Source organism: Psittacula echo (genome assembly GCF_963264785.1).
Source record: "Psittacula echo genome assembly, chromosome: 6".
Lineage (NCBI taxonomy): Eukaryota > Metazoa > Chordata > Aves > Psittaciformes > Psittacidae > Psittacula > Psittacula echo.
This window is the reverse complement of record NC_137743.1, coordinates 342,852-367,461: the sequence shown is the minus strand read 5'-3', so window position 1 is coordinate 367,461 and position 24,610 is coordinate 342,852. Positions and strand designations below refer to the sequence as shown.

The 24,610-nt window shown below is 44.3% G+C and overlaps 1 protein-coding gene across 1 annotated transcript in view; it reads left to right on the top strand.

Moving 5' to 3' along the window:
- Window positions 1-24,610, top strand: part of INPP5A (inositol polyphosphate-5-phosphatase A) — a gene marked incomplete at its 5' end in the record, with an annotated part of 219,221 nt that overhangs the window by 98,443 nt on the left and 96,168 nt on the right. Inside the window, 2 exons of the mRNA XM_080621714.1 lie at window positions 12,758-12,821; window positions 18,157-18,260. Of these exons, the coding sequence (XP_080477840.1) occupies window positions 12,758-12,821; window positions 18,157-18,260 (168 nt within the window). The remainder of the gene's footprint in view (window positions 1-12,757; window positions 12,822-18,156; window positions 18,261-24,610) is intronic.

The following is a 24,610-nucleotide window of genomic DNA, read 5'->3' as shown; positions in this document are numbered from 1 at the left end:
TAGTCCTAGAATATGAAATTTGAAATTTGGTACTTTGTAAATCAATCATCTGTTATTTTGAGGCAGCTACAAAGGTTCTCTGAGATACAAAACAACTGCCACTGACATGCTAAATACAACCTTTTACCACATGGCACTTTCCTATTTGGAGATGACCTGTGTAATACTAAATGAAATGGGCATTAATGCCTCCTCATCAAATTGAATTTGCCAGCTTGAGTGCCTTATGTAAGAATATATCAATGAAATCCTAAATCGATCCAAAGGTTTTAAAATTAAAATTATTTAGAACAAGTGACCATGGCCGAGCACTCAGCCTTCCAGACACTGCACCACCGAACACTTCTACCTTTTGGTTTTTAATGGAAGAAAATAGGGTAAAACGCTAACCCTCAGCAGTCTCTCCCATCCCATCAGGAGCCATCCAAGTTGCATCCCAGTTCCAGTAGCACTGCCAGAGGCAGATCCTACCTCATCTAACAAGTCACAAAATCCCAGCCTGGTTTATGTTGAAAGGGACCTTAAAGCTCATCCAGCTCCAACCCCTGCCACGGGCAGGGACACCTTCCACTGGAGCAGCTTGCTCTAAGCCCCTGTGTCCAACCTAGCCTTGAACACTGCCACGGATGGGGCAGCCACAGGTTCTCTGGGCACCCTGTGATAGCGCCTCAGCACCCTCACAGGGAAGAGCTTCTGCCTAAGAGCTCATCTCAGTCTCCCCTCTGGCAGGTTAAAGCCATTCCCCTTTTCCTGTCCCTACAGGCCCTTGTCCACAGCCCCTCTCCAGGTTTCCTGTAGCCCCTTTAGGCACTGGAGCTGCTCTAAGGTCTCCGCTTCAGGAGCCTTCTCTTCTCCAGGCTGACCCAGCCCAGCTCTCTCAGCCTGGCTCCAGAGCAGAGCTGCTCCAGCCCTCGCAGCAGCTCCGTGGCCTCCTCTGGAGGGCCATCACCTACTGACTAGAGCAGTGTGCCAGGGTTTGGCTGGTGGTGAAGGAGCTGCTGATTCATAGGAGCAAAAAGACTGACAGAAATTGCCCCAGCTTTCTTGCTGGGCTCATATAAGTAAAATCTTTACATCTCCCCTCTGCAGATCGGAGGAATGTGCCCAGAAGGATATTCCATGTGTCTGGTCTCTTCATGGGTATCAGGTACCTGTAAATAGATTGAATTCTCTTCAGTCTGGGTCTGCTTTGTCCTGTGTCAATGCTGCTCCTCAGCTTAAATAGTTCTTTCCACTCCGCAGTGCTGTTCCTCATGTGTGGTTTATTTGCAGCTCTCCTTTGTTTTGCTGGGATGGAATCAGCCTCCTTTAGTCACTCCTTGTATGACAGGATCTTATTCTCTAATCCCGGTGGCCTTTTTTCAGTGTGGTCCAACCTCCCATGTGAGTGATGGGAATTGGTGATGTGGTTCCAGATGATGCACCACCATCGCACCCTGCCACTGTGTTAGCGCTGTCCTACCTGCGGCTGGATCTGGTGCCATGAGATCACTTCTGCCTTTTCCACTGCTGCTTCCCTTTGGTGGTGTGTGTGGTGCTCTCACTCCCGCAGTACTGCGGGAACAGAAGTATACAGGAACAAGGAATACATTTCTGGAAGAGGCGAAATGCTGCTGTGGCCTCTGTTGCTATGGGCTACACTCCTAAAATGATTACAGAAATAAATGTGACATAGAATGTAGAATATAGCTTGCTTCCTGAAAAATAGCATCCTGCACTTTGGTATTATCTTCTGCAGTCTGAGACTGCAGCACAGCTTCTCAGAGTCTGTGAGCTGTTCCCAGTATCCACTGGATAAATCTCGATCTTTGTACAATATTTTGAGCTCTGTTTATCAAGAGCTTGAAACTGCCATGGGAACATTTTTTGCTTTCCATGAGGTTTAACACTGAAATAACTGTTGCGTATTTAAGCATTTAACTGCATATCTCTTCCTAGGTACATTTGCACTTATTCTTGTCTGCTGTGCTTACAGAAAGAACTCAGATTTTCTTTGTCTCTCTCCCGATAGGAAGAGCAGTGAGTATTGAGGGCAGGGCCGTGTACTTGTTGAAGCTGTTGCTGGAGTCAGCAGCCAGGTTTTGGCTGTTTGATCACACTCACTTCTTGCAATCAGGCCCATTAGGAAGTTGCTGGGGCAGAATTCCGAGCGTGGTCCTGAATTCCAGTTCTGAATCCTGTATTCAGGCAGTCTTGCTCCGTACTGGTGCGGAGCCAATGTGTGCCTCTTATCCTGATTGGGGCCTCTGGAGTGCTTGTGTAATAGAAATATTAAATAACAGTGTGATTAATGACTTTGTGAAGGCTCTACTTGGAGTCCAGGAATATTGATAAGTGGCCTTTTTCTAACTGTTCAGCATACATATGCTTAACTCATGCTAGCTCCTTGGTGTGTCAGTAATCTTGGTTTTGAGAAAAAGAACCTCCATGTGGTATTCTTATTAATTGAATGGATTTGTAGTTAAAGTGTTAAATCTCTCTGTGAAACGTGTCGACATCAAAGGTGGCACTAAATATCCGGTGTCAGTGCAGTAGGTTACATTCTGATTTCTCATTTCCTTCCCAGCCAGGTTTATCCATAGCTCGGGTTTTCTATTTGTGATTTTTTTCCTTTTTTCTTCAATGAACTAGTGCCAAAGAATCCTTTAAAGTGGAACAGGATTTTTCATTGCTGTGTTGCAGTACAGGAATGACAACTGATGGGAGGAGCGTGTCAGCTGAGCACGCAGTTTGTTGGCCTTCACAGCTGGAAGATAAAAGCTCCTGGGATTTGGGTTTTTTTCCTGAAGATGTGCTGGTGATGGCTGCTGCAAGCAGAGACCTCTCTGAGGCATCCTTAAAGAGCAGGCCTGCAAACAGGTTATTTGTTTGATGGTCTCTTGATGAAGCCTTTAAATGAGCTGGGATTTAGATACCTTGGAATTTTTCAGACAGTTCTTCCAGTCTGTCATGCGGACAGGTCACAACCTTTGTAGAAACCTGAACAGATAAGCCCATTTGAAAATATATAAATCTTGGTATGAGTCTAGAAATGAATAGTACAAGCTATAAAACTGTACATGGGCACTGGAGGGTCAGTTGTTTCCTCAATTACATTGAATTCTACTATTATAAAACAAAAGACCACCATTTACTTTAGAATTACTTGTATTTTTTAGTGGTAAATTTAGTGACTGTTCCCCTTGCTAGGTCAGGCATTGTTGGTCTCACACTTAAAAGAATGGTTTTGAAGAAATAAGAAGGAAAAGAGTGAGTGAGCAGTGCTGGATGTTAAAGGTGTGTGTGCTCAACATTGCTGCTGAGCTGCAACTGCACAGGAGAGATTGTGGCACTGAAATCAGTTGAGGATGGTTGGAGAGCACGCAGCGTATTCTGACAGCTCCTTCCAGCTGGAAGCATGGAGGTGTGAGGTTGTTAATATGGCACGAAGTGGTCAGAAGTGTAGCTTCGCTGCCCAGCTGTTAACAGCATGGCTGGGAGTCGGTCTGAAGAATCAGCCCATCCACAGAGCAAACAGGTTACAAGCGAATTAGAAACTTCTAAGTCAAAACCAGCCTGTGGGAATGAATCTAGAAATGCAGAAGCATCTTTGCGGGTATGGGTCTGATTGACTGTAGTACAAAATGACCAGGGTTCAGGTAGATGCTAGGTGCCCTTTTTGTCCCCACCAGCTGTACCCGCAGGCTTCTGCTCTCACAGGTCTGCAGTGGTTCAGCAGCGATGACTTGGCTGCTGGAGACACTGCTCAGACAGTAGCAGTTGTGCAAGGAGATGCTGCAGCTGCTTCTACAACATGGGGCTGTTTGTATTGCACCACTTAACACTGGTTTAGGTTTTATGGAGCAAGAGAGTCTTCAGCACCAATCCTGCTGGTGGTCTTACTCCTCAAGTGAATAGTTGATTTGAGAATAGTTGTTGAGAATGAGTCTCACATGTAACTAAGCAGATACTTTTAATGCAGACCAAGTTACAGTGTGCCGAAAGTTTATCCCTGTTTGCAGCCCATTCACTTTTACATTTTATTAACGGTGTAATTATTCAAATGCTGTTGAAATGAAGCTGATGGCTGTGTTTGAGATACAAAGCTGCAGGAGCAGTGTGTGCTTGTTTGAATGGCCGGGTTTGGGCCCCGGCTGTCTGCACGCCAGGTAGATGAGGCCCGTTCGGGGGAAGCTCAACAGCAGTTTAATCGTATGTACTTTAGCTGATAAGTCTAATTCAGGAAATGATAGATTGCTGGACACCTAATTTGTTTGCAGATAAAAAGTGAGCGACTATTTTATAATGAGTTGATCTGTGTACCCAGCCTGCTTTTTTAACCTTGAATGAATAATAGACATTTAGTGTTAATTTAGCTCTACTGGATCAAGCAGCCTGTTAGCATGTACCTTAACATGGCTCATTGTTTGTAGTTACCGTGTCAGTCACTGTTTAGGTGTGTTAGAGCCAGTGTGCCCTTGGGTTTCAGAGAGTGACGGTTATGCCGGAATTCACGTTTTGGGGCAAACTGAGAGCGAGTGTTTTCAGGGTGTGTTTCTGAAGAGCCCCCGTGGTCCCAGGTAGCCCGTGGCTTGTTTGCTGGTGGAGCTGTAGAGCTGTTCCGCCATCAGTGTGTGCTGGGGCAGGGAGTACCTGCATCCAGCACGGCAGTGACCGAGGGGCAGCGGTGCTCCCGCTGCTTTGGCTGCACTGTGTCCCCGCGTGGTCCCCAGGCAGGACCCCCACAGTCCCGGAACCATCCCTTCGGCAGGCTGTGGCCGGGGCACCCTCCCCTCTGAACACAGCCGCTCTCCTGGCCTGGCTGGGATGCGAGGCCGCTGGGCCCCCCAGGCCCCACCATTTCCCATCTCAGCTTTTTCTGGTTGGAGCCTAAAACTTCCCTGTGATGAAAATGGACCCACACGAGGCATCCCCTGCAGCGCCAACAGCAGCGCTCATGAGAAAGCAGCGCCTTCCTGCCCGGAGCTGCTGCGCGTTCGCTGCGTTTCCCCCCAGTGAAGCGTGGCAGCTGATGGACTCTATTTTACTGACGGCAGACTGGTGCGTGCTCTTGATGTTCAGGTTTGTAAATATGTAGAATATGTTTTAATTGTTGTTAGCAAAACAGGCAGGTAGTCAATAATGCCGAGCGTGACAAACCCACTGTTGACACACGGCACAGCCAAAAAGCCTGTCAGGAGATAAGGGCTTCCTGTCAGCGGTGCCCCACGCCAATTAATATTCAGACATTGTCATGTTCAATGATAAATGAATTCCTTGAACTATATTGATAGAGTAGGTTAAACATTGAAAAAGTTGGGTTGAACTTTGACTTTAAATATTCATTAAAGCTAATTATGGATTTTATGACTACATGAATTACAGTTTCTGTGTCATCATTGGCAATTTATTTTAGATATATTTAAAGCAATCTTTGTATATTAACTATCACATTTAGTGAGGTAATGCAGTAAATGTTTACTCTGCACAGTAATTAAACTTTTATTCAGGTATTTCCTTTATGCATTAAATCTCCACAGCTGAAATGACGTACTTTAAAAAGAAATCATGTCAGTTAGCTCTTGAAAAAAATACAGCTGTTTAAATCTTGAGACTTCTGTGGCAGGATCGTCGTAGGATCAAAGGAATGGTGCTTTTATCAGTGCCAGATGCGGAATCCCTCAGAACCAATTTGTTTATCTTGCCATCAGTACCAGTTTTTCCAGATAAGTCTTTTGGCATGGAATAATGACAGAAATTACCAGTATTGTCCCAAAGATCATTCTGGACCCTAATTAAAGACAGTGAACATTCAGCTTCAGTCTGCTGACAGGGAGAAGACACCTCGATTTTGTCTCCATGGTTTTGGGGAGATGCAAAGCTCTTCTCATGTGCGAGCTGTAGGTCAAGAGTTGCTCCCAGTCTCTGCAGGGCGGCTCTGTGTGCAGGTGTGGGGAGAGCGGTCGGGTACTTCAGTCAGTCCTGGAAAAGGCATTTTGACAGTAGCAGCATTGCCATGAGATAATCCCCTGGCCTTTGCACAGGGCTCCCGAATGTTTCTGTAAGGGCCATTCTCACAGAAGCTTTCACAAGCTGGGATGTGTTTGATATTGGCAGTGACATTGACAGTGGCTGCGGAATGGAAAGAGTTTGTAGGAGTTCATAAAGGAAATGTTCCCTGGTCTACCTGTAGGGTTTTGTGTGTAGGTCTGCTTGTGTGAAGCTGTTTGACTTTAGGAGTCTTAAAGCAAAGCTATTTAGTTACAATTTTCAGGGGAGACAGAAGAATGATCTCAGTCAGTTTTGGCATTCTTGTCCATTTCTAAGCTATTTGCCCAAGCCAACAATATCTATTGTTCATGGCTGTCCTATCTGGCTTTTCACTGTGGTGCTTTCTGCTATTTTTGTTAGGTTGTACAGATGCACATATAGATATATATTTACGCCTATCTACAATGCTTAAACTCCTCTCTGAAGCAAAATTTGGATACATTTAAATAGAAGCATCAGCAGTGACTGTGTGGTATTTCCTGACGGCCAGGGCTATGGCTCTGAATCATGTATGTGCTTATGGGAGCAGCCCAGCGGCTCGAGCTCTAGTGAAGCCCTTTCTGTTTAGTCGGCTCCTGCCTTTCCTGGGAGGGTTGAAAGCCATGTGGCTGGTCCACCTGGAGAAATGCACGTGTGGTCCCTGTGCAGGCTGTGCTGACCTCCCTCAGCTTTTAGAAGCTTCTGGTACTGCTGAGTGCAGGGTGACTGTGGTGCAGTCACAGACTCGAGGGCTGGCAGGTTGGAGAAACAAGTGAAGAGCTTCCTGATCTGAACCTCACTGTGACTATTTATCCATCAGTGTGATGGATCTGCTGAAATCCAGTTTCCTTGACTAGTCTGTGTTTGCAGACTACTTGGAATATGAAGCAGAGGCAGCTGTGGCTGCTCCTGTTGCTTCCACTGCTCACCCATGATGTGCGCAGCAGAGCGTGCACCATCTCCTGTTCAGTGCTGGTGCAGTACCACTACGATTCCTGTCTGCAGGAGCTGGTCACTCTGTGTCTGAGTGTCAGCCTCAGAAATGAGGTTAAATGTTGGCAGATTTGCTGATTCTCTGGCCTGCAGTCACTAGTGTAGATGTAGCAGAAGTCAAGAAAGTAAAGTATGATACATAACGTGACCTCTGAGGTTTTGTTTTAGTGAAAGCACATGCTTACAGGTGGCATAGAATTTGTGCGGACAGCAGAGTTAATCAATCTCAGCAACCCTTAAAGTGGAACAAATAATAGTTTTCTTTCTTTACATTTGAAATTTTTGGAAGTTGAACTGGTTGGGGTGGTTTCTAATTTGCAATGGGTTTCCGTATTGTGTTACTTGGACACTGTGTGCACTAATGCTGTATGTGCCGCTATGTCTGCTTCCAAAGAATCTTAAAATTATAAAAAAGAAAATAAAGCAAAATTCTAGACTTTGAATCTCTGTCATTTAACTTTATTGTTAAACTGTCATTTTATGAGAAATAAGTTGAATTAACATACGGTCTGCAACAAAAGGGCCAAAGCATTAGGCTCTGAAAGAAAGCTTCTTGTTTCTTACAGTTCTTTGTGGTAGACAGTGAGTTGTAACTGCACTCACCACTGTTAACAGTTAACATTTATGTACATAGACCTGATTAAGTCTGTAACAATGCGGAAGATCGTGATAACCATAATTTCCGTTCCATTATAGTTCTGCTGCTTTTCAATGGGGTGTTTAGAAATACCCAGTCAAAGCCTATCTTAATGTTAGTAGTATCAGTTCCTGAAACCCTGCAGTGCTATTTAACCACTATCAGAGATTCTTTGGGCACAGTTAGTTGACGCTCAGTGCTACAAATGCAGCCTATCAAACAGGCTTTTGATCCATAATTCTTCAAAATTAGTTCTTAAAAATAACATTTAAAGTGCAAGAAGTCAAGCAGTGAGCAAATCAGGATGCTCAGAAATAAACTTTTAGCTTGAGCACAAGTGGCAGTGCTATTTTTAAAGGAATTGTGGCATCTAAACTGAAGTTTTAGAGCATCTTGATTCTTCTTGGTTTAGAATCCCAGAATCCCAGCCTGGTTTGTGTTGGAAGGGACCTTAAAGCTCCTCCAGCTCCAACCCCTGCCACGGGCAGGGACACCTTCCACTAGAGCAGCTTGCTCCAAGCCCCTGTGTCCAACCTGGCCTTGAGCACTGCCACGGATGGGGCAGCCACAGCTTCTCTGGGCACCCTGTGCCAGCGCCTCAGCACCCTCACAGGGAAGAGCTTCTGCCTAAGAGCTCATCTCAGTCTCCCCTCTGGCAGGTTAAAGCCATTCCCCTTTTCCTGTCCCTACAGGCCCTTGTCCAAAGCCTCTTTTCAGCTTTCTTGTCGGCTCTTATAGGCACTGGAGCTGGCTCCATGTTGCTGGCATAGCCCAGGATTTCCCATTCCAGATCCCTTTTTCATTTGCTTTTACATTTCTCAGACTTGAAGCACTGGGGATGGTATTTTTCAAGTGCTTGCCAAGACTCATTTTTATTTCTTTTGAAGTCCATGGAAGGAGCTGAAATAAAGCTGTATTCTTATGCTGAGCTCTTAGAGTAATAAATTATTATTATTATTATTATTATTGGTGGTGGTGTTATTATCGTTGTCATTATTGTAATACTAAGCCAGGTTGGATGGGGCTCAGAGTTTTAAGGTCCCCTCCAACCCAAACCATTCTAGGATTCTATGAATATTATATAACTGTTACCTCTGTAGATGTCAGATTTGGCCCTGTGCATTGAAGAAAGAGATGGACTGATTTAGAAGAATTCAGAAAGCATAGGAGAGAGTAGAATGATCCAAATCTGGAGAACATAACGTTAGTGTGCTCTATTAAGCTAATAATAGCTTCTGATAAAGCAGAGTAATGATATTTAATTAGATTTTATAACTGAGAACTCATCCAGCTGTTCATACTTTTTTTGCAATATAGATATATATATATAAAATTCAGATTATTTGTATTTGATATAATACTTATGTTGTCAGCTTTTATCTGAGGTCAGCTGTCTAAATAAATAAACAGGTAAGAGCTAAGGTGTCTTTCCACTCAGATTTACTTTTCTTCATGATTAATCACACTGATTTCAGTAGAATAAAACCTGTGGGCACATAAAATGCCTGGATGCTGGGGATACAGGGTGCTTGTGCAGTAGGTGAAATTCTGTGCTACAGATCCATATGATGAGATGCCAGATCAAGCAGTTCTTATGAACCCAGTCACTGTCTGCACCTTCACCAGTCCACGTGAAGGTCCCACAGCCGAGCCTGTGTTCTAAGCCCATCCCAGGCCCCTGGCTGTGATCAGCCTCACTGTAACTGGTTTTATCAAGGAGAATTCTGAAAAGAACTTCCTTTCATCCATGTTTTTCCTTGATGCATGGAGCAGTGCCTGTGTGCACCCACAGGAACAGGCATTTCTAACACAGGACTTGCTGCCTTTCCTCTAACTGTAAAGTTATGATCGTGTGTATTTTTGTTTCTTGGTTTTAACTGGGGGCTTCGTAAGTGAGTTTAGGAAAGTTGTTTTCATTGAATTTTACCTGTAGCTTGCATGTGACTTCAAGACTTACCTAGTTTTAGCTCCTTGAGAGGCAAAGTGTACTTTTCTCTACCAGAAGAGTCTCTGTAACCATATTGCTATTTAAGAATAATCTGGTTTTTAAATCTCTTTAAAGAAAGCCAGAGCATAGGGAAAGTTTCTCTTGAGGCAGCAGTGGTTTCTGTTGCTTGTGCCAGTTTCTTCAGTTTGGAATTAAATAGCAGGTGGCAATAGGTTTGTCTTGTGTCAGGATTTATTTGTCCTGGCTGTGTCCTGCTAGGATGTTAACCTCGAGTCCTCCACAGCAGTGTCTCCTGCATTTTCCTACTTGCCTCCTCCATGTTACGAAGAAGAAACCCTCAGACGTGAAGGAAGCTGGCTGGGGATCAGGCAGCGTGTGCATCAGTTCCATGTGTGACAGTGTCTGCTGATGGGTGCGCCGGTTTGTCAGGGAGATGGGCAGGACCTCATGGTTGTGCGTTGACAAATGAGCGGTGTCTAATCTCGGGATGTGCAGCGTCTCATAAATAATGCAGCAGCCTCTGAACCAACACACGGGTCTGCCTGAGAGGAGTGAGAGACAAAATGAAACTAAATCATCCTTTTTGTTTAGCGTACCGCTGCTTTTGTACTTCTCAATAAGGGTTTATCTAGTGGCAGGCTGCCTTTTCTTCCCTCAACCTCTGTTGAGTGCATCAGATGTATTTAAAGGCTCATCAAGTTCTCATTTAAAATGTATGTGCTTTTATATTCCAATATAAAGTCTGTTACAATGCTTTTTCATTTCTCACTTGACTTTCCTTTACTCTCTTCTCCTATGTAATTTCCCTCTCACTACCTGGAGGATATTATGTGACTTTGAAGAAGTAGAAGTAAGCAGCAAGCTCATGACACGTATAGGTGAGATCCTGACAAGGCTGCCAAGACACTAGTGGAGCCAGGACGGGGGTGTCCCAGCTGGAACCCCCAGGTCCATGGAGTGTCGCTGGAGAAGGAGCAGGGCTCAGTGCTGGGAGGATGTGAAGGAGCGGGAAGGCAGAGGATTGTCCCTGTTCAGGAAATCTTGTAAGCTTCAGGACAAATTAGAATTCAGTCAGGCTGTGTTGGGGGTTGTGGCAGCCTCTTCTGCCCAGGCATTTAGGTGCAAATTGGACAGCTGTGTATCAGGCATGGCCGGAATTTGTAACCTGCAAACCCTGGAAAATGTTCTGGTGGAGGAACAGTCCTTCCTGTGATAATGGGGTTGTCTTTCCAGCTGCCTTTGTGTGTGTCTCAACACATCTGGCTAAAACATGCGGGTCTGGGATACACTGAGTGCTGCCTGGGTGGTGATGCTGGACCGAGTGAGGGGAGCCCAGCACTTCCTGGCAGGGTGAGCCTGCAGCCTTCCTTCAGCAACCTCTGCAGGGGCTGCACCAGCATTTCACCTGAGTGTTTGAGACCCACTTTGGGGCTGGATGGTCTCTTGTGCTTCAGATCTTCAGTTCTCTATTCTACCAGTGTAAGGCACTGATTGCCATGAGCACTATTGTCACACTGCTGTGATGTGTGTGTCTGCACCATGGTCCGGTCACAGCTGAGCTCCCTCAGGCCCTCTGTGAACCCAACCCCAGCAGTCTGACAGTGGGTACACAGAAAACACAGGATGCGGTTATTTGGAGTTATTTCCTCTGTCTCATGGGGTCCTAAAATCAATGGTGGGCCGACTGCTGTTCTCACCAGCCAGCCAGCACATCCTGATCAGTCTCAAGATGGATGGCGTTTCAGCTTGCATTCCCACTGGGACCCAAGTGCTTGTGCAGCTAAGGGGTATGCTTAGTTAGAATCCCAAACAAAGGTGCTTGCTCTAATAATCACCAAACCCTAGAATGGTTTGACGTGAAAGGGACCTTAAACTCATCCAGTTCCAAGCCCCTGCCACAGGCAGTGACACCTTCTACTAGAGCAGCTTGCTCCAAGCCCCGTCCAGCCTGGCCTTGAATAATGAATTGTTGAGGGTTAAGATCTCAGAAACCTTCAGAAACCAGGAAAGTACTTAAGTATTTGTAAGGGAGAAGTACTAATATTCTGCTGAATATGAGTTGACTTGGTATGCTTTCAAAATGGATTTGCTGAGATGGGAGTTTATTTCTGAAGGCAGTAGAGATTACTCCTATGCTGAGATGCTTTACTCAGTCATGGACTAACCTTTAAAACTGTAACAGAATTCCATAGCTGGATTAGGTCACTGTTTTGACAAAAAAACTAAAGAGAATAGTTGCTGAGGACGAGATGAGCAGAAGGAGTTGTACATCCTGTCTAAATCCCAACTAGGAATACTCAGTAATTTGTTTTCAATAGTAACTCAGATGTTTCATGTATTGTTGCGGGCGCTGAACTCTGCTCATGCTGATGCTTAGAAACACACCAGTTCTGCTAGTGTCAGGAAACTTACCATGTATTCAAGCATCTCAACCCCTCTGCTGCTTGCATACCAAATATACAAGGCACCTGTATATTCCTTCTCTTTGGGTCAGTGAACCCTGAGAAAACACCCACCTCTGTGGCTTCACACTGATGCCGGAAGCAGCCGCTGCTCTGTACTGCTCAGCATCATAATTACATCCAACAGTTACCGGCATGGAAAGCTGTACAAGCGGCACAAATATTCCTGACACTCCTGTTAGGTTTGAAGTGTTCCTGCCCTGCAGCTGGCAAAGGCACTGACACTGCACAGCATGGTAGGATGGAAAATCTGTGCCTGGCTCTCAAACGTTCTCGAACCTCTCACCCATCTCTTATTTCTGTCCTGCAGTCTCCAAAAGCATTCGTTTTGCATGAAAGTGAACCGGAAATTGTCAGGCTTCTTTTACACAGGAACTGTGGGGATGCGTTGGGTGTTTGGGAAGGGATTGTCTGTATTATGGATTGCATCCACCCACTGCCATTTCTATCAGTCCATCTGGGAATCCTGCCCTTACTGTGTTCAGTCAGCTGCCAGGGATCTTCTTTACAGTGGCTGATGAAGCTTCAGAGAAGCAGCAAAGGAAATGAGTATTTGTATAGATCTTAGAAAACGTGAACTTGAAAATGTATCTTTAATTTCTGGGGGTTTGGTTGGCTGGGTGGGTGGGTTTCACTTGGAAAGCACGATGCTTTTTGGGGTTTAGTTGGCCAAAGTCAATATTTTATAATTTCTGGTTGTTTTTGCAGGCTCTAGGAAGTTTTTACTTTCTTCATGAATCTTTGAAAAACATCTACCAGTTTGATTTTAAAGGTAAGCTAAGGAACTGCATGTTGGTCGTTGCCATTTATACATCAAGGCAGCCTTTCTGATGATAGTTCCTCACAGTGGTTTCCAAGACGTGCGGGCTCCTGTCTGATGCATGCGAGTCCCCTGACAACAGACAGGACTTTTCTTACCTTTTATAGCACTCATAGGAGAAGGCAGTGAACCAGCCACAGGTTGAACACTGGTGCATTAATCATTCCGAGGCAGATGGACCTTTGGATCCATAGAGATCCCTGATGATTTCAGAAGAGCTCTTAATGGCCACAAGGTTCTTCTCTGTAGATCAGATATAGGACCAAGACCTTAAATGTCCAGTTGTGATGGTCATTTGGCAAAGCAGCTGAGGTAGATTTATGGCTTAAATTACTTCGGAGCAGTGCAGGTGTCATTGGTTTTAACCCACATTGATCAGGCAGGTTGGAGGTCTTGCTAAATCTCCAAAGTTTAAAAGGAATGCTAGGCTATGGGCATGAAGTATTGGAAATCTCATAGAAAATTATTGAATGCTTCCTGGGGTGTATGTAGAGAAGATTATATAAAATTTATGTTATTTCAGTGGAGAACTGTCTGTATATTAAATACAAAACCCCTCTGAGCTTCATTTGGCTTACTGAGCTGAATCACATTAATACTACATCCAGCATCCCATTAATTTGAGACACTGCTGAAATGGTGGTAACTATGGAGTGAACTGATTGTCTTAATTACAGAGATTCATTAGTTTTGTTCTCAGTAGAGACAGATTCTCTCTGCTCATGTAATTGAGGGTACAGGGTCTTCCTTCCCCTAGATGTTTGAACAGTAGTTCTATGTATATAGCAATTCAGGATTCAGCCAGCACAACTCCTCCTGTCACCACTGATTTCAGTGCAGAAGGAAACTTCTAGCTGTATTTTAGACAGTTTGGAGTAGGTTTCATTTCTGAGAGATCACAATGGAAAACTCAGTGGTGATGCAGGGACTTCTAATACGAGTGCAGGTTTGCAGGCACTAAAGGATGACAGTGTTATCAGCTGAACTGGGTGCAGGGTGGAAATACTGGGGGCAACTGGTATTGCAGGTGAAGCTGTGGGTCCGAGGTGCTGTTTCTGGACTGACCAGCCTGCTGCTCCACTGTTAGTAGTTTATTCATTGTGCCACGTGAAGGCTTTGAGTATCAGTGACATGAGAACTGCATCTGCACACCCAGTTCCTTAGCCCACCGCTTCATCCCACCTGTTCTGCTCAGAATTCCACCTAAAGTTCCCTCTGACTGGTCACAGGGGAGAGCTGCCCTACTGACATCTGAGAGAGGGAAGTGACAAGTGGTTTAGGAAAAAAGGAGCTTTCTGGGTTTGTTAACTGTTGATGCACACCTTATTCACTACTCTATAGCTTTTAAAAGAAAACGTAAGGAAAAAGTGAGAAAATTAAAGGAAAAAGCGTACGGGAAAACAATTGATATTATAATATTGTCAATATTGGAATCAGTATAAAGACATAAGCAGATACTTGCTCCAGAAAATAAATGCTTTAAATTTTCAGTGATCTGTTTTGCTTGGCAAGCCTGAGCAAGGCCAGACAGGGTGTGAACTGCACATCAAGAGGTGTTTGGCCAAGTCATGACTCGAAAAGAGCAAACTTGATAAAAACCCAGGGAAGCGGCGGATCGTGTTGTAAGTCACCTGCTGCCTCTTAGTGCAGAGCAGAATCAGTCTCCCTGGGTAGTGTTTGTAAAATACGAGCTTGAAGGCTCCCATCTTTCAGGCGAAGTGTAAAACTTGCCTCTTCTCTCATGACTATTGACATTTTCACAGTGTAGTAAGCTCTTAAATCAGAGGAAAAATCCAAACAGTTACAAACGTTCTCTGCACAAAAATCATTATGAAATTCTGGTTCTACTCAAAAGCATGCAAAAAATGGATGTTTATCCACAATTCAATATTCCCGGAACATCACTGTGTCTTTTCACTGCGGAGCTGGATGTGACTAATACAGTCTTGGGGAAAAAAAAAAAAGTTTGTTTTTCAGTTCTCAGAAAAATTATTTGAGTTTTAAAATGAGAACGATTTTCTCCTACAGCCTCACGTATTATTTGGTACAGTGCAGGTGGTGTTGGACTCTTTTTACAGTGGTCAGAGGCCCAAATGTTTGCTTACAAGTTAATGTCTTGACATGCCACGTGTTCTAAAGGGCCATCATCCAGCAGCAGGCATTAGCCCAGGCATTAGCCCAGGTTTCATCCACTGCTTTGATTGACAGAAAGAATCTCATTTTCCTTGGTTTGGAATCAGAAGTAGTGTACAGGTATCTTTATTTGGAGAAGACATGGTGTGTAAATGAATCGCTGGGTTGTAGTTAGCAATGATGTTGACACAGGGTGATGGTGAAGGGCCTGCTCTCTGCCAAGTGCTGCCTTTTACTTAGGTTCTCACAGCAGGCACCCTCGGTCCTTCCAGTTCTGCCAGATGTGTTCTGTATCCTGAATGACATCGGGATCGTTTTGATGATGCTGTTAGACTTCTTGAAAGAGGCACATCCATCCGTGATCTACCGAGAATGATGCCACATGAGTTTGTCAGGGTGTTTGTTTAACCTTCCTGTGGGAGCCCAACCTCAAAGTGATCACCACATAAAAAAATGATCCTTCCCTGCTCTGCCCCCAAGATATCCAGCTGCATTATAGTAAATGCTTCCTCAGATTATATAAAATACTTTAGCTAGATGACTCCAAGTGACAAGGTTTTCTATTGCTTGGTATTTCCACCAGATATCCAGTAGAACCGGACAGTTCAGGGCTCTTGGTGATAATAGTTGTTCTGGAGTTTTTCTCTTATGCATTCCTAGTCAAACTCGATCTGGTTGGGTTGTTCCAGCTTAATGGTAGCTGTAAGATAGCTGCCAAATTCCTGTCTCAGAAGAGTTAGGTAAATGAAGTCGGGTTCTTGCCTGTAGACATGCCCATACATTGCCCTGATCAGGAGAGACTGAGTACGGAGTGGATCGAGAAGCAGAACCTCTTGTTCATGAGCTGCATGGACCTACAGATCAATTGTTAGAGCTGAAGAGTCCATGCTCTTTCTGTCTGTGATGTGTCCATTAAGGACTTTGGAAAGTGGTGAGCTTTACCACTAAGTGTCTGACAAGCACAGCACCTGTTCCAGCTTTAAAGCACACATTGGCCTGTGCTGATAGCCAGTAATGGATAATCTGGAGGAGGTTGGTGGCTGCAGGGTCACCAAGCAGCCAGTATGGGATTTGAATGGACTGAGTCCAGCTCATCTCCTCCATATCCCCAGAGCAAGATACTTTTACCTTCTTGGTTTGAAATAATCTGATCAGAACTTTTGCAGAGGCCTAGTATCAGTGAAGGCCATTTATAAATAAGACCCTATTTTACTTTAAGTGACTACACAAATCATTGAGACTTGGCTGAGCTGTGTGTGTAAGCAAGAACATTCCAGAAGGAAATCAGGAGAAGTACGTCTCTTGCCTGATCTTTATGTTTATCTGATGTTGGTTTTTAATCACCCAGCTGAAACCTGGAGGTTTCTGGTACTGGCCGTGCCTGACCAGGTTGACCAGGCTGGCGTGTCACAGGAGGGCTGTGCTGCATCACACCATGATCTGTCTGGTGCAGTGCCTGCTCCTGAACGCAGCAGAGACCCAGGCGACATCCTCTGGTGGGAGCCAGCAGGCAGTGGCACCTCAGGATTTTGGGGCTTAACAACTGTCTCCTCAGAGGCTCTGTTCATGTCTGAGTTCAGCTGGAGTTGTGGGTGTTTACATCATTATGAATAGCCAGGCTTTTTCAGGATCTTGCTCAGTGAGAGGATCCTGGGCAGTAAGTTGCCCAGCAAAATAATGTGTTAAGTAGAAAATTAACATCCTCTTTTAATCTGGTTTCCCCTGGCAGTTTCGGAATTCCATTGGTGTCTCCGTTTCTGGTTTAGGATGTAACAGTGAGAAATCTCTATTTTTCCTGTTCTAGACCACTCAGTAAACCACTTGGGTTTGCCCCAGTGTATGCTCTGTTTCTGTCCCTGAGGGAAAGCGTTCAGTCTGTTCATATAACCACAGAATCCCAGACTGGTTTGTGTTGAAAGGGAGCTTCAATCTCATCCAGCTCCAACCCCTGCCACGGGCAGGGACACCTTCCACTGGAGCAGCTTGCTCCAAGCCCCTGTGTCCAACCTGGCCTTGAACACTGCCAGGGATGGGGCAGCCACAGCTTCTCTGGGCACCCAGTGCCAGTGCCTCAGCAGCCTCACAGGGAAGAGCTTCTCCCTAAGAGCTCATCTCAGGCTCCTCTCTGGCAGGTTAAAGCCATTCCCCTTGGCCTGTCCCTACAGGCCCTTGTCCAAAGCCCCTCTCCAGGTTTCTTGTAGCCCCTTTAGTCACTGGAGCTGCTCTAAGGTTTCCCTGGAGCTCTGTATAAGAACTTTTTCCATGTTTCTTGTTTTCTCTCAGGGCATTGCAGTATTTAATGATTCAGTTGATGACTGGAGGATGTCACCTCTGTTATCAGAGACAATTGTTAATGAAAAACCAGCCTACCTCAGATCAGTTCCACAAGAGGAATTGGCTGCTCAGCTTATGGTCAACTCATCTTTCATTAGGAGCTCCACCAGCATTACAGAGTCAGTTCTAGAGTGAGAACCACACTAGAGGCTACAGCCTGCCCAGCAGACAACTCGAGTGTGGCCAAACACAAAGTGAACGACGATTGTCAATATTGATGGTTTAAAGGAAAAGGCAGAAAGTGAGATAACCTAAATTAATAAGTATTTGTTGGATGGGTAAAAGATGTGATTAATAATGTGTTACATATGTGCACCGGTTGGTGTTCAGGTAGGTGGACTTAAAACCTGAAAACAGGGGTTGCTGGCTGAAACATACAGATCATCACCGCTCAGAAATAACATTCTGTACCTGAATGTGTTTTGCAGTAATTAATTTCCCTGTCAATCACTCAGCATGGTTTGCTGGATGCTGGCTGAGGACACAAACAGGCATCTCCTGGAAGAACCATGACAAAAAATTTGAGTTCAAGGGTGTGCAGAGACCTGGGTTGTAATTAGAGCTGCAGCACTGTACAGTGCTCTGGGTAGTAAAATATTAAACCCATGCCTGTCTCACCTCGAGAGGTCTGAAGCAGAGGCACCAGTTTGTATGTGCTTAGTGGGCTCTCTTTGTAACTCTACAACAGCTCAGTGCTCGTGTATTTTGGCTGAGGCCCTACCACCTCTTTTGCAGATGCCACTGCTTTGACAAGGAGCGCTGTAAGTTGCGAATGGTGCTAAAGATAAGTCTGTTAATTTTGGTTTTTGTCTCTTCCTAGCTAAGAAGTATAAAAAGGTTACTGGGAAAGAAATCTACTCTGACACTTTAGAGAGCACGCCCATGCTGGAAAAAGAGAAGTTTCCACAGGATTATTTCCCTGAGGTATGTGCGATCCACGGAGTGTGCTCAAATACTCGGTTTGTTCCTGACTTGGTCTGGTGGCTTGAGCCACTGCTCCCAGTGATGTAAATAAGGTCAGAATCGAGTCTTGGGTTTTCATTTGTTTGTCAGTTTCATGTCACCTATAATGTGTGTTTTAAGTCATTGTATGGATTTACCCAAGTCAAATGGAGTTCTTTGTGTAGTAGGAAACCCTTGTGAGGGATGAAGACAGTAACGAAAAGGCTTGTTTGTGCATTTAAAACCAAAGGAATGGCCCACAGTGCCAAATGCAAGTCCGTTTCAGGGAGAATTACTCCTTGGCAGGGGGAGACACGACTCTGAATGAATTCCATTTGTATTCAGTGAGAGCCGCTCCAGGATCATGACTGGAGCAATGCTGGTTCCTGTTTGGTACAGTGAAGAATCATTGCAGTCCTGCCAGCCTGTAGGAAAAGGGGCTCCTTACTGGTGCAAGAGTTCACCTGACTTAAGATGTTGATCATCAATATGATCAACATATTGATGTGTTCCTCTGTCACTGCCCTAGTACCCCCTGGTTTTGTTGTTCTCATAAGAACTGAGGAGTGCTGCGGGTGTGATGGTGAAGATGAAGGTCTTGTCAAACCCAGCAGCACTGAGGGCTTCCTTCCACTGCCCCTGCAAGTGCAGTTGCACATGCAAGCACAGTCTTTGCCAGCAGTTCTCTTCTTTGATGCTTACTTTTATTTGCTAATTTTTAATTTCTTAAGAACATCTAACAGTGGTTACAAGCCAAGTCAATAGATCTGTGGGATTTGTTTTACATTTGTGCATCAAACAGGCATGTTACTGCTTTAATACAAGGGAGAGCTAAATAAGCTCTAAAAATAAATCTAGAGTTTGTAAATATACACAGAGCCATTTACACAGTGCATGTCTGCTTGGGAGAATGTCGATGGGTAATTACAGGGCGCATGGCATGTAGGTTATTCTTTTCTTTTATGCTGAATTATTTCTGTATCTCCGTGCTGGAAGGGAAGCTCCTTTGCCATAATCTTACTATCTTTTACGTCCTGTGAATAAACAGCTTTAATACTCCTATGAATTGTTCCATCATTTTGAAGGCCCTTCAGGCAGTTACTCTGCTATTTGTTTTTCTCCTCCATCAGCAGTAAGCTCTAAGCTGCAGCACTTTGGGTGATTGACAGCAGGGTAGGAAACAAATAGCACCACTGAATGATCTGATTGTAATATTAAGAGCGCTGAACAGCAATAGGCCAAATTATGGATTGCTCACTGGTACCAGGGAGAATGATTCCCGTTGTTTCCCTGCTGTTGTTTCATCATCAGACTGGCAAATGTGTAACCTGCTCGGCATTATTTGTTACGCCTCTTACGTGAACAGCTCCTCACAGTCTCTTGGAGACGTGGCTGAGCCCAGTGTCTCTCTCACACTGCTGTGGCGCAGGGATTATGTTCGTTTCCTGCTCAGGGATCAAGTGTTCCCACACTGGTATCTGGAGGAGTAGTTCCTGTATTCAGCACACTCTGCAGTGCTGCTTTAGCTACAGGGCTGTGAGATTCAGAGCCCAAGAAGCATCTAAAAGAAGAACCTAAAGCACTGGCACAGGGTGCCCAGAGAAGCTGTGGCTGCCCCATCCGTGGCAGTGTTCAAGGCGAGGTTGGATACAGGGGCTTGGAGCAAGCTGCTCTAGTGGAAGGTGTCCCTGCCCGTGGCAGGGGTTGGAGCTGGAGGAGCTTTAAGGCCCCTTCCAACCCAAACCACTCTGTGATTCTATGATTCCATGGTATACACGTTTCTATTTTTAGAGCTAAAATTAATCATGCTATTTCCTTCCTCGGGAAGAGTTGGTAATAATGATGCTAATTCAAAGATTACAAAACAATGTCTAGGTTGAAAACTGGAGTTGTCACAGCAGAAAGCATGAGCAACATATCTCCAAACATCACATTTACATGCTCTTGTGTGTTTCAGCCACTTCTGATATCACGTGTACAATGTTTTGTGTGAGAAACTGTTTAAGACTGATTTCTTTTCTTTTTATTACTGCTGCTTAAGGATGATCTAAAAGTAATTACAATGATTGAGGCATAATGCAATTCAAAATAATTACAGCCCACTGCATATAAAACTAACAAAACTTTCTGTCTTGATTTATGGCTCCTCTTGGCTAGGCGTAAGACTCAAATGATGCCTCTGGGAGCAACACTCCAGATAATGTTAGGCCATTTAAAAAAAGGCAGATTTGTGTAGTCTATCAGGCCTGAGTAATTTTTTTTCCCCATAGTGAGAAATTGGTTGTTATCATAGATCACAGATACTGCTCAAAGCTCTTGTGAAAGATGAATTAATTTCACTAATGCTTTAATGCAAACCTTTCATGGAGAAGGCTGTATGGTGATAACCTTACTGTGGTCTCTCCTTTCTCAATGATGATTTATGTTGTCTTTTAGTAGATGAAACTGGCTGTATTCACAATCCATCTGCTGGCTAAAGGAATCCTATTAACAGAGGATCTGAGAAGAGACTTAATACTGTAAGGTGAAAGATGTGGTACCCCCTTTCTGGGACATGCAGTAGGAATTTTTTCTCCTATTTTAAAATGTAGATGCCTCTCTGAGAGTGTACAGATGATCTATATCAGCTCTGTCTGGTTTTATGCTGGCTTACAGATGGTGGAGCAGCTAGTGACTATTTGTTAAACTGAAAATAAAGATTGTGGCTTTGAAATGTGTAAGAAAAAAGAATTTTCTCTTTCTCCTTCCCAACCTATCATTCTTTCAGTTTTGTTTGCAAAAAGCTCTACTTTCCGAATACTGTATTTAGAAATATTAAAGCACATCAGTGATCCAAAAGACATAATACATACGTTGTTCAGCTGCAGTATGTATCTAAGGTGAAGGATGTTTTTGTATTTAACATGTTAAACAGTGGTTCGACTACTGCCCTGCATAAAGTCCAGAACCTACAAACCTTTGTATTCTTAATGTTAAGTAGACAAATTGGGTTAGAACTAGGTGATCTTAAGGTCTTTTCCAACCCTAACTATTCTGTGATTCTATGAAATTATTAATAAATGGATTATTTATTGAAGTTAAAGGAGTTAAGTAAGAGTGTTCAAGTTACGAGTAAAGGTAGTTTACAGGTTGGGGTGGGGAAATATACAAACTATACAACAAAACCAGTGTCATTCTGTGTTACAGAGGAATAAGTGTCCTTTGCTTGATTCAGCCTAGGCAGGGTGATATTCTCCAGCAAGAGCTGAAGTACCTCCCCAGTCATCTGTGCTGGCTTTTGCTTGGCCAGGTGAAAGGCCTAAACCATCATGTTTCCATCCACCACTGCTGCTCTTGTAATTACTTTAAGTCATATGCTCCACCAGTAATGTAATGTGGCTGTATAGAGAAGAGCTAAAGAAAACCTTAATTGGAAGAAAGACTGGTGACATGCTCAGTTAGGCTTGTCCTGTCCATAGCAGCACATTCATTGTGACATCCCAGTTTGTCATTTTGGGACAAGCCATGGAACCTCCTGCTGGCAGTTCTGTGTCATGTTATCACCTTGCTACTATTACCTTCACAGTGTAAACCTTATTGCTGTAATTATCTCCCTATAAAGGCTATTTTATAAAACAGGGTTTGTAATGAGACTTCGCGTTCTCAGAAGGAGTGAAATGAGCTCCAGAGTCACTGTCATATGTGGGGTTGTGCAGCTAAAATTTAGGTCCATTGTCTGTACTCCTGTCAACCCTAAATTCTGCTGTTCCAAGGAAGGAATTCTTGGAGACTGGAATGTTATTTAGAGAGTTTAGTAAAATACTGGAGGAGGAAAGAAGGAGTCTTGTGAAACCGAAGAAAGCTCTGGCAGTGGATGTGGGAACAGGCAGGTGTCTGGTGCACTTGTACACACAAACCATTATTCCAGCAGTTTCTGGCAATGATGTAGATGATTGCACCTCAGGGGCAGGGCTGGATCCTCAGACCTCACACTCTGCTCTGCGTCCACTTCATCCCCTTGCTCCTTCATGGTTGTCTGGCAGGTGAAGAAGGACCCCTGAACCTCTGCCCAACCACGTGGGTACCGGTACCAGTTGCTTCCAAAGGCCTTCTGCCACTTCACATGGTAACTCGCAACTTTCTTACCTTGACCTTTCCTTCAAATGTTGTGTGATTGTTGTATTTCCGCCTTCTAAAATAACCTACAGAGAAGGAATTGGTATTGCTGCTGGTTGGCTGCTCCACTGGTGACAGGTATAGAAAGAAGCTGTCAGCAATAATGGTTTGCATGTCCCACGGTTTGGTACATAAAAATAAGTGGAGCAAGTATAGGTTTTATCAGATATTTCTTATGTTTGCATATGTCATGCACAGATACTTAAATGTTTTCTTCCAGTAGATAGATTCTTACTAAATTCTTTATAATGTATTTTCTCATAAATAAAGGGTAATGAAAGCATTATGTGAAAAAGCAAATTATCAATTAAATAATGGCAGTACATAATAGACTTTGCCATTAGATAGATTGACTTCATGTCCTTCAGCTCTCACGATACATTTTTTGATGAGTGCCATAGATGCTTTCATTTTCAGACTCTTAAATTTATGTAATGACTTCTAAAAATCTTTAGCAGTAAAAACATGACTGATAGTGCTGTTACAATGCTTGATGGTGTTCAGAGGCTGGATTGGGCTTGAGTTCTCCATGTTCTGCGTGTTACTCTGAAATACAGGGAAATCAGAAGAGCACTTTGGGCAGTTTGTATACAAACTCCTCAAAACACAAGAGAATAAACTCTCTAGTTCTGTGTAGTGATCCAAGGAAAGACAGGAAGTGATTTCGGGGCCGGAACTACATTCTGCATGGGTTTTGTGGGTAGCTGTCGTAACACACACTTCTTTCCCTGGCTACTTAAACACTGAGGATTGTGTGAGTCCATGGAACGCAGGTTCCTGTGTGTGGCTTAGAGGAGGGATTGTTCCCACCACAGTGACACCAGCCTCTTGATGCTGAATGTTCTTGGTGCCTCAGTTGTTCTGGCTGTTCATGTGCAAGATTTCAGGTCTTCCTCTGGACTGGGGTGTTCCTTTAAAGGAGCTGCAATTACACTGCAGTCATTGCCACTTGAATATGCCTTTCCTTCGTGCCCCTGCTTTGTATGGTTGAATAAACCCTTGCTGGGTCACTATTTAATTTGATATGGTCTCTCAGTAAAATGATGGAGAAAAGATGAATTAAGGGTCTGTGTTAGTCATTATCAATCATGGTTTGTGTGCATTACTTATTGCTCACAGTGCTTTTTGACATTAGCCCTCTATAGCCTCTCTCTTCATGTTAATGTTGTCTGGAGGTCCTTTTACCCGATGTAGCAGAGGTTATTTATGTAGGTGGTGTTTCTAGGGGGTTTTAAAAGGTCAGCACGATCTCCTGAGAGACTCTATTCACAAAGAAAAGGCTGGTGGAATGTAACTAAAAGTTTTTCAAAATGTATTCTTTAAAAAACATTCTGTTTTTAAGGACTAATAATAAGAGGTGTCAGAATTTTGGTTACACTGTTAAAGTTTTGGCAAAATAGCCTCTAATACATCTTGCCTCCATAGTGCAGTGGATGGGTGGGGAAACACCAAGCTTCAGTAAGAAATTCTGTATTTGCCATGTCATGAAACACAGACTGTGTTGCAACCTTTCAGTCAGCTTGTATCTGTGTGGGCTTGTGTGAAACAGAGCCAGGCAGCAGTGCTGATATCAGGTGTATTTACACAGGTCTTGCTTGTGGTGGTGGGGTCGTCAGGGACAGAACCCAAGTGCTGTGGGATGGCTGCTGGAGAAAGGGATGGTGGTTGATAATGGCACTCCCAGTCTCGTACACGTTGGTTGCACGAAACGTGAAGCTAACTGTGTGTGAGCTGTGGCAGCAGGCAGGGCACGGCAGAGAAGGGGATCTGGCTGGCAGCATTGCAGGGCTCCTCACTGCCAGCAGAAAAGAGAGTTCCTGAGGGCTGGGAACACACAAATATCTCAAGCTGTTTTTGTGAAGGGGCCCAGGTGGCCTCTCCTCGGGCATGGGTAGGTGATGGAGCAGATTTTTCTGGATGACCAATTGCATGGACAAAGGGGAGCACTGTGGGTGTGCACAGACTGGTTTGGGTTGGAATGGACCTTGTAGCTCAACTAGTTCCAAATCACTGCCACCCTCCACTACAGCAGGTTGCTCCAAGCCCCAATCAACCTGGCCACGAACACTGCCAGGGATGGGGCAGGCACAGCTTCTCTGGGCACCCTGTTCTAGCAAGGCCTTTGATGCAGTCTCTCACAGCATCCTTGTAACCCAGTTGGTGAAATGTACTGGGTA